Here is a 14,981-nt window from a genome sequence, read left to right as displayed (position 1 = left end):
TCAGAAAGCTACTGTGATGCCCAATTACCTCACAGGTGTTATTTATTTATGTATTAGAAACTTACTAATAGTTATGTAAAATAATAGTAGAAAAGCTCTATCAAGGACTTGCATGAATCACTAGAGATCCTCCACTGCAGTTGCCAAGACCAGTGACAAATTCAAAGTAAAGCTCATTGCAGTATCTTGAATCACAGCAGCAAACACTGGGATGGTGCTGGCATGAAGAAGTTATATCATCAAAAGCAAAAAGAAGTGATTTAATCCCTCAGTTGACAATACCTGCTCCAGATATTTAGCCAAATTTGAAAAGTTACATTTAAAAGCAAATACAAAGGTAAATATGCAATATCTTTCTTCACAAATACTCATCTTGCTTCCTTCAATCTTAGTAAATAATTCAGTGGACAAATAATATAAATGTTTCAGGAGTCAATACAAATGAACTGTCACCACGGAAAGTATTAATATACTTCATAATAAAAGTAGATTCTCTCTTTTGCAATTTTGACTGAAGCGACGATTTTAAAAAGATATTTTTAAAAAATTTCCCCTCAGCATTTCACTAGAGAACTAACAGCAGCTCCAGGCCAGTCCCTTTCCAAGCAGCAGTGTGTGCATGTAGCTTGAAGAGAAGTTCAGCATTTATGTCACGTGTACTCTTTCAGAACAGCTCTTGCACACTAAACAGAACAGTGTCTTCTTACCACAGCTCCCAAGTTTTCTTTTGCTTATTTTCTTTGCCAGAGAGCAGGGGCTGAGACTGCAAACTGGTCCCTATACTGTCACCAGCCCTCTGGATGCCACCATTTGGAGTCCACACCTTAACGCTCTGTAGCCACCAGCCTGCATTTCCTCAGTGTATTGGCAGGACCTCAGAAAGCAAATGAATATATGGCAGTGGCAACAATGGTGAAATATTCTGAGGTTTTGACAACCACTCCTTCATTCAGTATTACACCCTCCTTCAGAAAACACCTCAGAACAAATTAACACATGTGTATTTTTAAATCAGTCATATTGTTGTGGGAATAAAAAGCGCTAAGAAACAAGTCAGATTCATAAATGAAAATGTATTTCACCTTTATACATGCTATACAGGTCATGCAAATACAGAAATCTACAGGTTATACAATGACACCATAATAAAATATAATATGACATTTGTCAAACACAATGTATTACAGCAAAACAAACTGTTTCTGTTTATTATTTAGGAAATAGATGAAGGACGAATTTGGAAGACACAGTATCATGCTACAGCTTACTGCACAGTCAAAAGAAAGTATTTCTTTGAACTACACTAACATAAATAGAGCTGGGTTGTTGTAGGTATGATTTTTTTTAGGCATTGCACATCATGTCACTGGTTACTTTCCCATTGCTGACTTTTAAGAGCACAAGAATGGTGCTACAACTGAGCTCAATCTACGCTGTGAACTCTTACACGTGGAAAAAAAAAAACCAAGCTAAACACCCCCTCCCCCCAAGTTTTCACACCTTTTGTGTTAGTGTCCAAAGAGAGTTGTATTTATAATTTATTCTTATAAGGGACTGGACAAAATGCCCTCAAAGCAGCACCTGATTTAGCATAAAGGTTCACCAACAGAAATAAGGTTAACACTGTATGGCATATGACGTCCTGACCTTGTACATCTTGATGTGGACTGTTCCACACAGATGTTTACAGAACATTAGGGGCCCCCAGTGTTCCCTGCATGCTGTTCTTGGCCTTTGTGTTTCTGACATTCACTTATTGTTTTGCTGCTGACCAAATCCCATTTTGTTGAGCCTACAGGAAGACAAAATACTTCTCTGTGTGATAGAAAGCCTGCTGGTAACAATCAAGTGTCTGCATCTTCAAAGGTTAGCGTATTACCTCACCCTCACTCAGATCTACTACAGCTATACTACGTATATATCAAGGGGTTACAGTTGGCATTTTGCCTACTTTGCTTACAGGTGTTACACAAATACGTTTTTAAACACAGTTGATAGTTGCTCCCAGACTAATTAATATTAACCAGTAAGTGCCACTAGTGACTAACAGTGTCAACCTAATCATAAGGGGATAATTCCCACACTCCACAATCAATAAGAAGGCTCTTTTTGATTCCAGCAGCTATATTTTTTTCAAGCCTCTTCAGCTACAGTTTTGAATTATACACTTAAAAGTTGCCAGTAACTCCTTATTAAAGACAAAAAAAGATAGGCACAAAACTAAAGTACGGTATATTATTTTGTTTCAATGCACTGTGGGCAAACCCCATCATTATTTACAAGAAGAAAATGTCTAAATGGATGTATGATCAAGCTTAGGAAAGAATTATTTAAAAATAAAATGCACAGGTAAAAATCACAGTGAAGTGTTGAGATGAATTTTAAATTAGGAGAAGAAATAAGTGCTTTATTAGCATCTAAAGCTCAAATTCTAATGCACGCTCTGTCTTCCCTGAAACAATCAAGGCTCTAGATCATTGGTTTCTACCAAAAGCAGCCAGTTATTCAACATATTCCCTGGGAAGACAAGTTATATTCAGCTCTGGTTATTTGAAATCCAGTGTTCAAGGACTGCAGAAGCTTTTTCAAGTGACAAGCTCATATTTTACTGCCAGTAGCATCACGGGGATATATATCCTCCAGAAATTGTAACCTCTGTCAATTAAAAAGAGAGAAGAATATCAAGTCAGCTATGCAAGTTAGATGACCTCAGTTTTGTAATTTAGAATAGACTCTTCCAAAAAACCTGACTATGGCTTTGTACTTTGAAACTGTCACTGAAGCCTACTATGGTGTTTTACTATGCTGAGATTTCAGGGTATGTGATTCTACATTGCAAGTTTTATAGCAGCAGCAAAGAGTAAGCAGCAGCAATAACTACCATTCCCTAGACTGGCCCCGCTTTTAACTGTTTTCTTCATGCAAATGGACTCCAAAGATACACAGGAAAGGTACTGTATTAATGAAGAAATTCTGGATGCATAAAGGAAATGTTTCCATTTACCAGATACTTGTGGTTGCTATGTTAGAGTCAGTTTGCATATGACGCCAATTTTCAAACAGCTGCAAATATCAAAGATTATGATGAATTTAAATACCTAGGAGAACAGCTTTCTTTCTCTCTCCACACTGCTGTGTACAACTTCTGTAATTTTCCAGGAAGCCAGTATCACAGCAATTTATTATACCTAAGATGTTTATCACAGTACTGTACCTGTATCTGTTCTGCTGAAAAGCGAGGCTGTCAACAGATAGAATTAAGTGTATTTTCCTGTCCTGGGCTGTTAAATCCCTCAATCAAGTTTTTGTTACAGTCATCTAGGCTAAGGGTATCACTGGACATCTTGGAGTAGGTAGCTTGGCCTGTGAAATCCAAGAGGTCTTCAAGAGCCTTGGCATTACTTGTCCCATTTTGGTCCAAAGAAACACCTGGCATGAGTTCATTCATGGGTGAATATTCAGGGATGGAGATGAGTTCTTCTTTTGAAACCGGGCTGAACAAAAAATAAGGGAAAGAAAGATACAGAATAAGGTATGTATAACTTTTCATTAAGTGACAATCAAATTAAACCTCTGACTGTTCAGAAACTATCACTCATCTTAAGGCAGCTGCAGCAAGCCTTTACATAAAGAATGTCCTAGTCCAAAGAAAAAGATATTGCCCTGTTCAGGATGGAAGGTCAAAGCTAACTTATGTCCCTTAATGATTAAGGTTTGGTGTAGCTGTGTGACATGAGCACTCATCTCCTGAACCCACATCTCTGACAGGTTACTGAACTGCGTTTACTGATCATTATTTCAGCCCCTGCACCATTCCTTTACATAAATGTTTATTGCACCTTTTACATTACTGTCCTGATCCTGCAAACACTTAAAACATTTCACAACTTAAATAAAAAGCTACTTCTTAAGATCTTATGATATACTTCAGACATAGAAATCCCATAATTAAATTTAAGAAATGCTGCAACCAGCCACTTTGCTGACACTAGCAAGGCTAGTGCATTTTAGTTTGGAGAAGAGAAGGCAGAGTAAGGCTTTCACAGCCATTTCTAAACCATGATGTAGTGGTGGATGAGTTGAGGGCAAAACTATTGTGCATGAAATCCTGCAACACAAAATGTAAGGGGTGCCCAATGTCACCAGTAAGAAACTGGGCTTAATAGGGATCAAAGAACATAATCTACCCCGTGAGACAGTACTGTACAGCTTGCTTCCAGGAGAGGTCCTGGACACAAACATCAGCAGGTAAAAAAAAAAAAAAAGAGTTGGATAAACTCATGGGCAACATGTCAGCCAGTGGCCACTTAAAAGGCCAAGGCAGAGTCGCACCCTCAATATCCCTAAGGCAACACTTCAGTGTCACCTTGGATTGCAGGAAGTGGTGGGCTCAGGTGCTCTCCCTCACTAGTTTTCTTACTGATATTCTCTGAAACCAAACAATGGGCTACATGGACTTCTAACCTGTCCCAGTAGGGCATTTTCTACATATTTATGCGTATTTGTTGAAAATACAGAAACAGTATGAGAGGTTCAACTGGCTTACTAATTAAAGGAGAAGAGCATAAAAATTCCATGTTTAAAATTCAGACTTAGCTTTGTGTTAGCAGCCTTAAATTAACTGCCAATGTACAAAAATATGTAAATAAAAAAACTTAAATTAAAAATCCTTCTTTTCTGCACGTCCTGCCATCAAAATGTGAGAGTATTTAAAATCACAAAGTTATTAGTTGATTTCTACACATTTCTACTTGTTAAGTACTTAAAATTCTAAATCCATTATTTTCTTTATTCTGTTTGTATGGAGGCAGAAATGCTCATGCCTCACAGCTATGCAGCCAAATTAAAAAATGGTGCCATCAGAACAATATCTACAGTAGCTGCTTTCACAAAACTGTCTGAAAGGTTTGGGCAAACTTGCATGGAATCCATAAGTAAGGACTGTGGAAGGATTTCAGAGTCCTCTCTCCCAAATATGTGAGAGTGAGATGAGGTTCTGTGGCTCTTGTCTCAAACATCCTGGCAGAAGCAGAGCACACCCAGCAAACACCCAGCTGCCACCCTGGGGAGGTTGTGAGAAGCAAAGTAGTAAAGTATTAACAAACAAAACCCAAAATCCTGTGTCTCATGAGTTGCACAACCCCTATTGGTAGATCTGGTCTGTACCTCACATCCATGGACTGAACCTCATCTGCTGAATCTTCCATGCTGTTAGATTTCCCATCAACAGCTTCCAGCTGAATAAGTCCTGAAACTGACTTCAGTCCATTAGTTACTACATCTTGGGAAGGGATTACAGAAGCAGCACTTTCCAAGCTTTTGTTTTTCAGGCAGGTCGCCAATCCATTGGTTTCTATAAAGGAAGGTTAGAAATTATGACAGGAGAAACTTCATTATTTAAATAGTTTTACCTTATATATTGAGTAGAAAGGAAGACTAACAATGCAGTAGAGACTCAGTTTAATCCATGACTCATCATACTATACTGTCATTCCTCTATTCCACTCCAAAACTGTTCTTTATGCTACATTTTTTAAATTTGAGGAAATAGGAAGAGAATATTTTATCTTTTATGTCCTGTACTAAAAACTTTAGCCTGGGGAAGCAAACAAAATACAGATAAATGTCAGATATGCATATTTTATTTAATAGTCCTTTAAATAAATACGCTTTTTTTCTATAAAGTCTAATTAAATGTAAAATTTAGAGTCATACTATGAAAAGCTTGGTTGTGTGCAAAGATTTTCTGCCTACAAAATCTGAAGGTAGATTGCAGCAATCAAACATATGGCAGATTAGAACTTTTCATTTACAAAAATGCTACATCAGGTACTAAAATGGAGGAGAAACTTTATTCTGCTTTTGCTTAAGTGGCAAAGCAAAGCTGTCTCTGGTTTCTAACATTTGTCACTGATCCAAATGTAGCTGTTCTTTTTGAGATGAAAGCAAAGAACTTAGGATAATACACAGTGCTCTGCCTCAGATCAAAAAATTCTGAAGAGAACCAACTGTGAAAATAGGTCAGAAAAATATGGCAATTTTTACCTGGCTTGTTGAGAACAAGGACCTTTGGTTGCTTTTCCACATTCAAAGTTGATGGTATCTCCAGTTTTGGCTCTTCCTTCTGAAATCAAGTAATGACTCAGCTGTATTAGAAAGAGGACTGTAACCTTCATGAACTAGCTGGACTCAAAACTTGTGAGACTGCCCAGGGCCACAGGGTGACAAAGACCATGACCAGCAAGACAGGACTTTTTTTCCCTTTTTAGTTAGGCACAGCATTTTTCTTAAATTCAAAAAGAAAACATTCTCTGAAAGTTAACTGAACAAACAGTTTCCTTAGTAGGTTAGAAATGAAAACCTGAGTGTCACTTCTTAGCTGGACACAATTGCCTTCTTTTTAATCCTACATTCCTGACAGGCTTAACAGAGAGCTCAGTAACTAACTCACTGGCTGGTACAAAGCAGGAAGACACATCAACAGCAGCAAACATTACATCTCCAGTATCCAGGAATGTGCTGTTGCCCCTTGCTAGATAGTGAGGGGGTTACCTGCAAAGGCTGCATAAAAGCTGTGTCTCTGTGGCAGTGACTGCGACACAGCAACAGTCACTCTCAGTTTGAAATGCATCTAAAATTTGGGTCTAGAGTGTACCTAAGTACACTTACTAGGATGGAACTACCCTACAATTTAATTTCCACATATGAAAATAAAACAAAAAAATCCACATACTGTTTCATACCTTTATTTCTGGGGTTTCACTCTTCCTTGTTCTCTTCATTATTTCATCTATTCTCTATAAAGCAAAATAAATCTGAGGATGAGATGGCAGACAGAATATGTAACACAAGAGACAGAAAGGGGAAAAACAGACGAACTTTTCTTTACTGTCATGACATGATCTCTGCCTGTCTTGAAAAAGGGAGGACAAATAAGAAAAATAAAGAAATGAAAGATAGAAAATATCTTGGAGCTGGCTTTCATCTATCATGTATCTTACAGAACATGACTTTCTCAGTAGATGCACTTTAGAAACAAGCATTTTAATACCAGGTGTTTGCAGTTATGAGTTATGCTCAGTTCTGGAACAAGACATGTGTTTAAAACCAAGTGTGGTTATTTTAATCTAGTTGCTTTTCCAACTATTTCCAAACAGTTCCTTTAAAAATAGTTAGCCTTTTTGGAAAAGAAGGGCAAAATGAAATATCTTAAGTTATTCTTACTGGAAATGTGTAAGGCATCATCTTAAAATACTTTTGTTTTCCTTCTTTCTTCATTATAAAAAAAGGAAATTATTTGAGATGTAAAACACTTTGGTTTGGTATTCTAATCTGCAACTGCATCATGCCTCTAGTTCAGTGGTGAACAGTTTAAAACATATTGGAATAACATACATGGATAGATGACCTTTTGTAACCAGGCAGGGGTTCTGCAGCTGTTCTCTCTTTCCTGCCACACAGCTGTAAACGAAGCTAATTTATGCAGCTTCAGCCACTTCCATGTGCAGCAGTGGCCAGACAGTCCTATTCCTCTGCATAATGCAACCAGAGACAGCCAGGTGGGGGAAAAGGTGCTTGTTACTCACAAACTTTCTCAATTAATGACACACAGCTTTTGTTGAGTAAGTTTTAAACGAAGTCACTCATGTTTCTCAGTAGTTTGTGATGTCCGGGGTTGGGCAGCCATCGACATTTGCCTTGGCATGCCCTTCCCTGTTTGTCTCAGGCATTTAACTTTTCAGGCAGAGGCTGGCTCTGTGTTTGGTCAATGCCCAGTAGAAAGTCATTTGCCTTAGGCAATTCCACTTTGTTACAAATTTTGATGTCCATGTTCCCCTAACAAGGCAAGTAGTAAATACTAAGTTTGGCATAACTATTCACCTGTAATCCCTCCAGATTATTGTTAGTAGATACTACTGGGTGCTTCCTGGGTTATGTATTTAAACAAGAAATGAAATAGTTATCCCGAGGTGCAAATACCCACCTTCTTCCGTTCCAGCCTTTCTTGCTCAATTTGCTGCATGATTTGTTCCCTTTCAAGACGAAGTTGTTCAGCTGCCTCACGGGCTTTGATTTCTGCTTCTTCCCTCTAATTAAAATGTGTAAAATATCTTAGGGTCATTATTTATCTCAGGCAGACTACCAAATATTAAGAAGTATTTTTTTACATGTATCAAAATTTCGCATTTCTGTTTGAGGTGATACCTGTTTCTCAAGTTTGGCTTGGAGCTCTTTTTCTTGCTTTTCCTTTAGCATTTTTTCTTCCTCAGCTCTTCTCCTGGCTTCCTCTTCTGCCTTTTTTCTAGCTGCCTCTTCTTCACGTTTTCTTTCCTCCTCCTTCTTACGAGCTGCTTCTTCCAGACGAAGTCTTTCTTCTTCTGCCTTTCTTTTCTGTTCTTCTCTTTCAAGCCTGCAAAAAATACAACAGAAGGTTTAAAAGGCTTCATTGAGAACATGCTCAATATTCAGGTTGCTATCAAGCTTTTACTCCAATCTTATTTTTAATGCCTAAAATATTGCATAGAAGTTATTATTTCCATTGAAAAAACATGTGTGATTAAAGAAAAGACTTCTGGTTCTAATTTCAATTAGAGTGTCAATAACAAAATTAAGTTTCAAGAATAAAGACATCCCTCTTCCCCTGTACTTGACACTCAGAATGAATACTGGTATCTATAAATAAGCAAATTCTTCTATCCTTTGCTTCATCTGAAGATAAACAAATGGGATGAGTAGCAGCAAAGTCCACAAAACACAGTGGAACACTGGAAGGAGTGGATCTAAATTCCACCTGTGTTGTTCCCTGGCCCACTGAGGGACATCATGCTCCTTAAGAGTTGTTCTGCAAATGATCGTTCTTACCATTCTATCAGGGCCAAAATGGCAGGAGCTGGTCATTCCACTCCCACCCACCGTGTTTTTAACAAGAAACCCCAAACTTGAATCTAGACATGCAGAATTAGTGATTTACTACTATGGGTTTGAAGGAAGTGCATGATTTACTGACACTTGCAACCAGCATCCCATGCAGAGAACCACCTAAAAGCCTGTTGCCAGAATATAACCAGAACTTCACTGCTCAGACACCGCAACCTTCATTCTGCCACACTCAAAGACCTCAATGCCTGCAGCAGAGTTGGGCATGAAGATGAACTTCAGGTTAATTATGAATGATTCAAGCCCTGCCATTTAATGCATATCCTGCTGCTGCAAGACTGTTCCTGCTACATGATCTAGCTCAATTTAAAGGCACCTCAAATATTTTTTTACCATGTAAAATACTTCAGGTATGTCCAGACTGAAGTGTGCAGTACACTTCAGCATGGACATGCCTAAAGTATTTGGAAAAGTAATAGTTTATTCAGGGTTCTTGAAGAGGCCAAATTATTATTTTCTAACTTCACTAGTCATACAGACTGCAAAAGACACTAATGAAACATGAGTCTGAAATTGAAGAAATTAACAAATACATGTAAACTCCTACTTGATTCTAAAACTTACACAGTTGCAGGCATCTTCAGTGATACAGGTTAAATTACTAGGTAACAACTTTCACAAAGCAACAGAGATACCTTTCCCGTTCTTCTCTTTCCTGTCTCTCCCTTTCCTCTTGTTCTTTTTGCAGGCGGGCCTGTCGTCTTTTTTCAGCTAGAATTTTTGCAGCTTCTTCTGCATCACTTGTTCCTGCTGTGATCTTCCCTAGGAGAAGATAACCAAGGGTGGAAAGTCAGGCAGGGAACAAAGAGTGTATCCAGAAATTCCAGGTTTGTACAGAGGCTGAAATGGGCCTGGTTCAGAGTGGTAAGACACCTTTTTAAGAGCACACTTCAGCATTTTCAGCAGAGAGAAGATGAAATAGATAAGGGCATCCCTGCATGTCAGCATTTTCACGTCCTCATTAACAGTGAGGTACATTAGTGAAAACTACGTATTTACAGGTTCCAGTATGTATCTTTACACATTCTCATAGGCCCATGACTGAGCAGCTTCATGAAAAGAACCGCTCATCACTGTTGAAAAGTCTCAGGGTCCCAGGATATCTTGCAATAACATCTTGCAGTAAGGCTCACCTTCACTGGTCTCAGCCTTTCCAGCAGAAGGCACGTGCTTCTCAGGAGCCACCTGGCCCGCGTCATCAGCGCGTGCTCCTGGGGACTTCAGGTGACTGACATTTTCTTTCTCCTTGTCTGCTTTCTTTTTAGGTGTTTCCTGGCTGAGATTGGAAGTGGCACGATGCTTCACAGGAGAAGCTGGATATTGTTTGGCATTTTTAGGAGACTGAGGATAAGTCTTTGCAACTGTCCTGATGAGGGAAAACAAAAATCAAAACAGGCCAGATGTTACACAGCTTGGAATCAAACTCCATCTTCACACTTCTCATGCTTTCTTGTCTCTGGCTACAGAGGAGTATCAGCTGTTTTGCACAACACTGAAAAGAACCACCTGGATGCAATCAGAACTTGAAATGCATGGAAATTACATGGAAGTGCACATGATTACAGAAAATTCTCATTAAAATAAACCAGTAACACTGTCTAAGGTCTAGGTGAGAGATAGGAAATTGTGGACTACCTAAACCAATGATTTTAGTAATTACCATTTCAAAAGAATTCTGTCAACATTACTGTTCCTACACTCCTTCTCAACATGTAAACCAAAGCTATGGCTGCTTTCTGTCTGTAGAAATTATAATGAGCTACAGTGTGCTGCTTTCATCTGAACACCACCTTGCCAACCATGGTCTTTTTCTCATAGTATCTGATTTTCCAAAAAAGCATCAAATACCGCTATGTACAAAGGTAAGGCTGGGTACCACAGAAAGAGACAGAACTAATCAAACCATTATATCATCAGCAACACTGTTTGAGGTAGTGCTTTTCTCAGCACCAACACAACAGACTCCAAACTCAGCCCCTGTAGACTTTCACAAGCTGCACTTGTGGTGATGGTGATGCACAGCAGCAACGCAGCCCACTGCTCATCTGGCTGCTGCACACTTCAGGTGAAATGATAAACCTGAAGTCAGTTCTGGGAAAGTGGAAGGGTAAAGATACCTGATATTCACTAAAAATAGTTGCACATAAAGAGAACAGATACCAGGAAACATAAAACTACACACAAACACCATTCATTATTTATGTAACACCAGTAGCTAGCACTTGTAACGTTAAGAAAGGCTGGGATGTGTGACTAAGTACTAAAAGAATCAAGAGATTACAATCTTAAAATAATGATTTATGTGAGTCTCATTAGAATAAATTATCTTACATTAAAGTGAACATTATACATGTATTTCTAACCTTCTTCCTGGAGATGCAATTATGATATAAATGTACTATCCCATATCACTTTTTTCATCTACACAATATAGAGTTTCATGCACTGTAACATGTTTTCTGGACTATACACTCATTCTGGCAGACCACAAGCATGAAAAACATGAACAACAGCTGAAAATTAATGGACTGGAGTGGCAAGTTTTGTATAGATCTAGCTATAGTATTGTGTGGTCGGAGACTATTATAACCAGAACAGCATTTGCATTACAGAGCAGACAATAAAAATAAGATGTCTTTCAACTCCTCCCCAAACTCATGAATTCTGTAGAAGAAAGGGTTCTTTTCTACCATAGGAGACTGCATTTGAAAGAGGTTGAGACATCAGAATGCAAGGAGCTCACTCAGAGCTGCCTGGTTTGTGGGGAGGAAAACACCGCAGAGTATTGCACCATCCCTACTTTCTTACTCCCACTGAAGAGCCACTACAGACTCCAAAAGCCCTTGGGCTGCAGGAAGAGTAGCACCCAACTAAATTGGAAGTTCATCTCAGGTACCCCCTGCCCGCAGGCCCAGGAGCTCCCTGTCAGCTCAGGTCCTTGCCCTTGGTCCTTGCCTGAGCTCAGCTCTAGGTAAGCCAGTTCTTCTTAGCTTCCTAACCTGCTGATCCTGACATGATGTCCTGGCTTGTCCTTGGACTTGCCTCAGTCAGGCCTTTGTTGGCGGTCACTGGGCTCTTGGTTGACGCTGGTCACCATCACCAGACCTACCCTGGTCACTTCTTTCGTCTGCTATGGGATGGGGTGCTGTGGGCAAGGTCCCTGTCCTCATTTGTCCTGCTGCTGCCCACGCATCCTGCTGTTCTGTGACAGAAACAGGCTTCGGAAGATGTGAACAGGCAAGTCTGTTTCCAGTTCTTGAAAAAAACAGCAAAGGGAGAAGCCAATGAAATTGGCTGGTGTTGACCAAATCTGGTTTTAGCATTGTCTTTAGATTCCTCTTTAGGATATAGATGGATTTCCAGGTCCTTCTGAAGGCAAAGGCAGATTTCAAGGCCCCGTGTACATCTCACACACGTGTACATCTCACACACGCCTCATCATTGCAGTCATTTCCAACTGCACTTCATAAAAATATAATTGGTAAATAAAAAGAAAACATTTTCCTCCTGTTTTTCTGCAGCACAGAGGGTGCTTCTTGCTAATTAGACACTTCTTCAAAGCGGAGTCCCTTCTTGCTGCCTTTGGTTTACATTTCCAACTTTACCACACGTTCCTCGCAATGCTTTTGATTTAACTTGTTGTGACAGAAGGAGCAAAACAGGCTAATAACTAAGGCTGAGTCATTCTCAGTATTAATACAGAAGTAATTGTTCCCTAATAAAGACAAGACAATTAAAGAGGTCGGTAGGAAGGAGTCTAGTCATGACAGTCACATATCTTGCACTGCATAGGCATTAGAGCAGACTGGCTGTACAACTTAGCTGGTGGATTAGAAACGTGCTGAATGTGTTATTTAGGTACTGCATCTTTGAACTTTTAGACCTACAGTATTTTTTTTTTTTATGGCTCTTGGACCAGAAGAACAAGAAAATAGTAGAGTTTGCTTCATATAAAGTAGCTAAAAGTGAGAAGAATAGAAAACACTGATTACTGCAAGGATGAGAATAGTGCAGTGTGTGGAGTGCAAAGCTGAGAAAGTCCATCAGGAATATTTTTTCAGAATTTTTATATCATTTACTGGATACCAGTAGAAAGTATTAAATCAACATTGGTTTCCCCCTTGTATTTAAAACATATTCTCAACTTAGCACCTTTAACATTTCTTGACACAGGGAAAGAACACTCCTTCTAAATAATACTTAAGTTATGCTGCTTTACATCAGAAAGGGCCAAACTTGATTATGAAGACAGAAAAATGGAATTATTAAGAAAAAAATTTATAATCACTTGTATAGGAGCCTGTTTAGGTTTAAACCGTGATAAGAAAGTGGGAAACACAGAATTATGCCTGATAAGGATTAGAGAGTTAAGATGACAAATCACTAAAATCCAAGAAGTGGTAGCATGCCAGTTGTCAGACAGCTCACTCATTCTCAGTAACTGGATTTTACAGGGGAATACAGAAGTACCAGAAGCACCTTCCTCCCTCCAAGAATACATTAATTTTCTCACCTAACTGCCCTGAGCTCACATAGGGGCAGCAGCATGTAAGAAGTTGCCTCCTACATGCACGTCTAGAACATCTATCAGGTGTGAGGATCCACTGGCTCTTAATTACAATGGCTCCTATTTAATTATGAAAGGGATAGTCCATTCTGCAGAACAATGGCCCAGGAAGAGCATATGAGGGGTTCTGAGCTTACTTTTGCTAAGCAGAGAAAATAAAAGTACATGCAGCACACAAATCAGAGGTCACATCCAGCTCTGGCCATAAACAGCAGGGCAGAGAACAGCACGCTCTCCTGAAAAGCCACCTACATGACAGGTCACTGGTTATGGCTGTCCATGAGATGGACTGTAAATCAGAAATCTGCAGCAATGCAAGAGTGGCAGTATTTTTCCCGTTTCTCCCCATTAATTCAACAAAAACTCTGCTGAAACCACACCAAGGATCTGCATGTTCTCAAGCCTGCTTTCTGACATTGCTCTGATCACAAGCTAATTCTGGGTTCTGACATTTTCGCTCTATCTGTAACACTTTCTCAAAAGCAGTTTTCTTTCACTCTTAGTTTTGATCTTTTGTAGCCAAAGACAGATTCATTTCTCTTTTACATTTCTTAAAAGAGAATAAACTCAGCATAGGTCTGTAGAATAGTTTTGAATAGCTGCGTTATTACAGGTGTTTCAAAATCTTGAAATGGCCCATTATCTAGGTAACTGCTGAAAAATCCCTCAAAATACTCTTGATTCAACATTCTACCCATTGTTTTTATCTTTCCAAGTCAAAACAATAACCAAGAGTAGTAAATGTAGCACATATGAAATAAAATCTAAAACAGGCCACTGCAGGACATAGAAGCTACTTCTGTGGGGAATTCACCACATGCAAACACCTTTCCAATAACTCATTTTTAAACACTTTACAAGTTTGGGGAGCTTTTTTTGTACTACTCTATGTTCATATTCTGTCAGTATTCTGCAATTTGACTGAGCATGCATATTTCTGATGTCAAAAGTGTCAGGGGGCTGTCACCTAAAAGACCCACCAAGTGAGGGGTTCAGTTAGTAAAAGCATGAACAAAGGACAATGACCAGCCTGGGATCTGGAAAGGAAACATGAACCACCACCCATCAGCACCACTACAAACACTTTTCCCTTCCCCCTTCCTCCTGCTCTCATGAGGTAATGCTTTGGCAAAAGCATGTGACACAGAGGCTTGTCAGAGCCTTCGATTTTTATTCATTGGCTTATGCTATGGTTCATCTGAAGACACCTAAAACTAAATCCTAATTCCTTGATTCAGTCAGGTGCCACTGATTTATTTAGGGACTATTTACCCAAAGACATGTGAAGGACACAGGCTTTATTGCCTTCCTGATCTATACGAAAGCACACTTACCTATTCTCTGAGGGATACTGCAAGAATAAACTGATTAATGTATAGATCTTTGAAGATAAAGCATAAAACAAAAAATTACCCAAAGCCCTCATCCTGTTATTATTGATCTTGTGAAAGAGCTGAAGAAAAAGAGCACTTTACAC

The 14,981-nt window shown here is 39.1% G+C and overlaps 1 protein-coding gene across 5 annotated transcripts in view; it reads right to left on the bottom strand.

Annotated features, from left to right (window-relative positions):
• Positions 1-1,053: 1,053 nt before the first annotated feature.
• MAP7D2 (MAP7 domain containing 2) overlaps positions 1,054-14,981 on the bottom strand; it is a 61,504-nt gene continuing 47,576 nt past the window's right edge. For all 5 annotated transcript variants that reach the window (XM_042036667.1, XM_042036676.1, XM_042036653.1 and 2 more), the window contains 9 exons: positions 10,071-10,303; positions 9,573-9,699; positions 8,206-8,410; positions 7,985-8,089; positions 6,744-6,797; positions 6,046-6,124; positions 5,167-5,353; positions 3,215-3,494; positions 1,054-2,655 (listed from right to left, as the gene is read on the bottom strand). In XM_042036667.1, coding sequence (XP_041892601.1) covers positions 3,245-3,494; positions 5,167-5,353; positions 6,046-6,124; positions 6,744-6,797; positions 7,985-8,089; positions 8,206-8,410; positions 9,573-9,699; positions 10,071-10,303 — 1,240 coding nt within the window. In that variant the 3' untranslated portion in view covers positions 1,054-2,655; positions 3,215-3,244. The remainder of the gene's footprint in view (positions 2,656-3,214; positions 3,495-5,166; positions 5,354-6,045; positions 6,125-6,743; positions 6,798-7,984; positions 8,090-8,205; positions 8,411-9,572; positions 9,700-10,070; positions 10,304-14,981) is intronic.

The sequence above is a fragment of the Corvus kubaryi genome, unplaced genomic scaffold (assembly GCF_017639235.1).
Source record: "Corvus kubaryi isolate FWS band 111438036 unplaced genomic scaffold, C.kubaryi_AGA036_p1.0 133, whole genome shotgun sequence".
NCBI lineage: Eukaryota > Metazoa > Chordata > Aves > Passeriformes > Corvidae > Corvus > Corvus kubaryi.
Note: the sequence above shows the minus strand (reverse complement) of the source record. Positions and strands in the feature narration are given on the sequence as shown.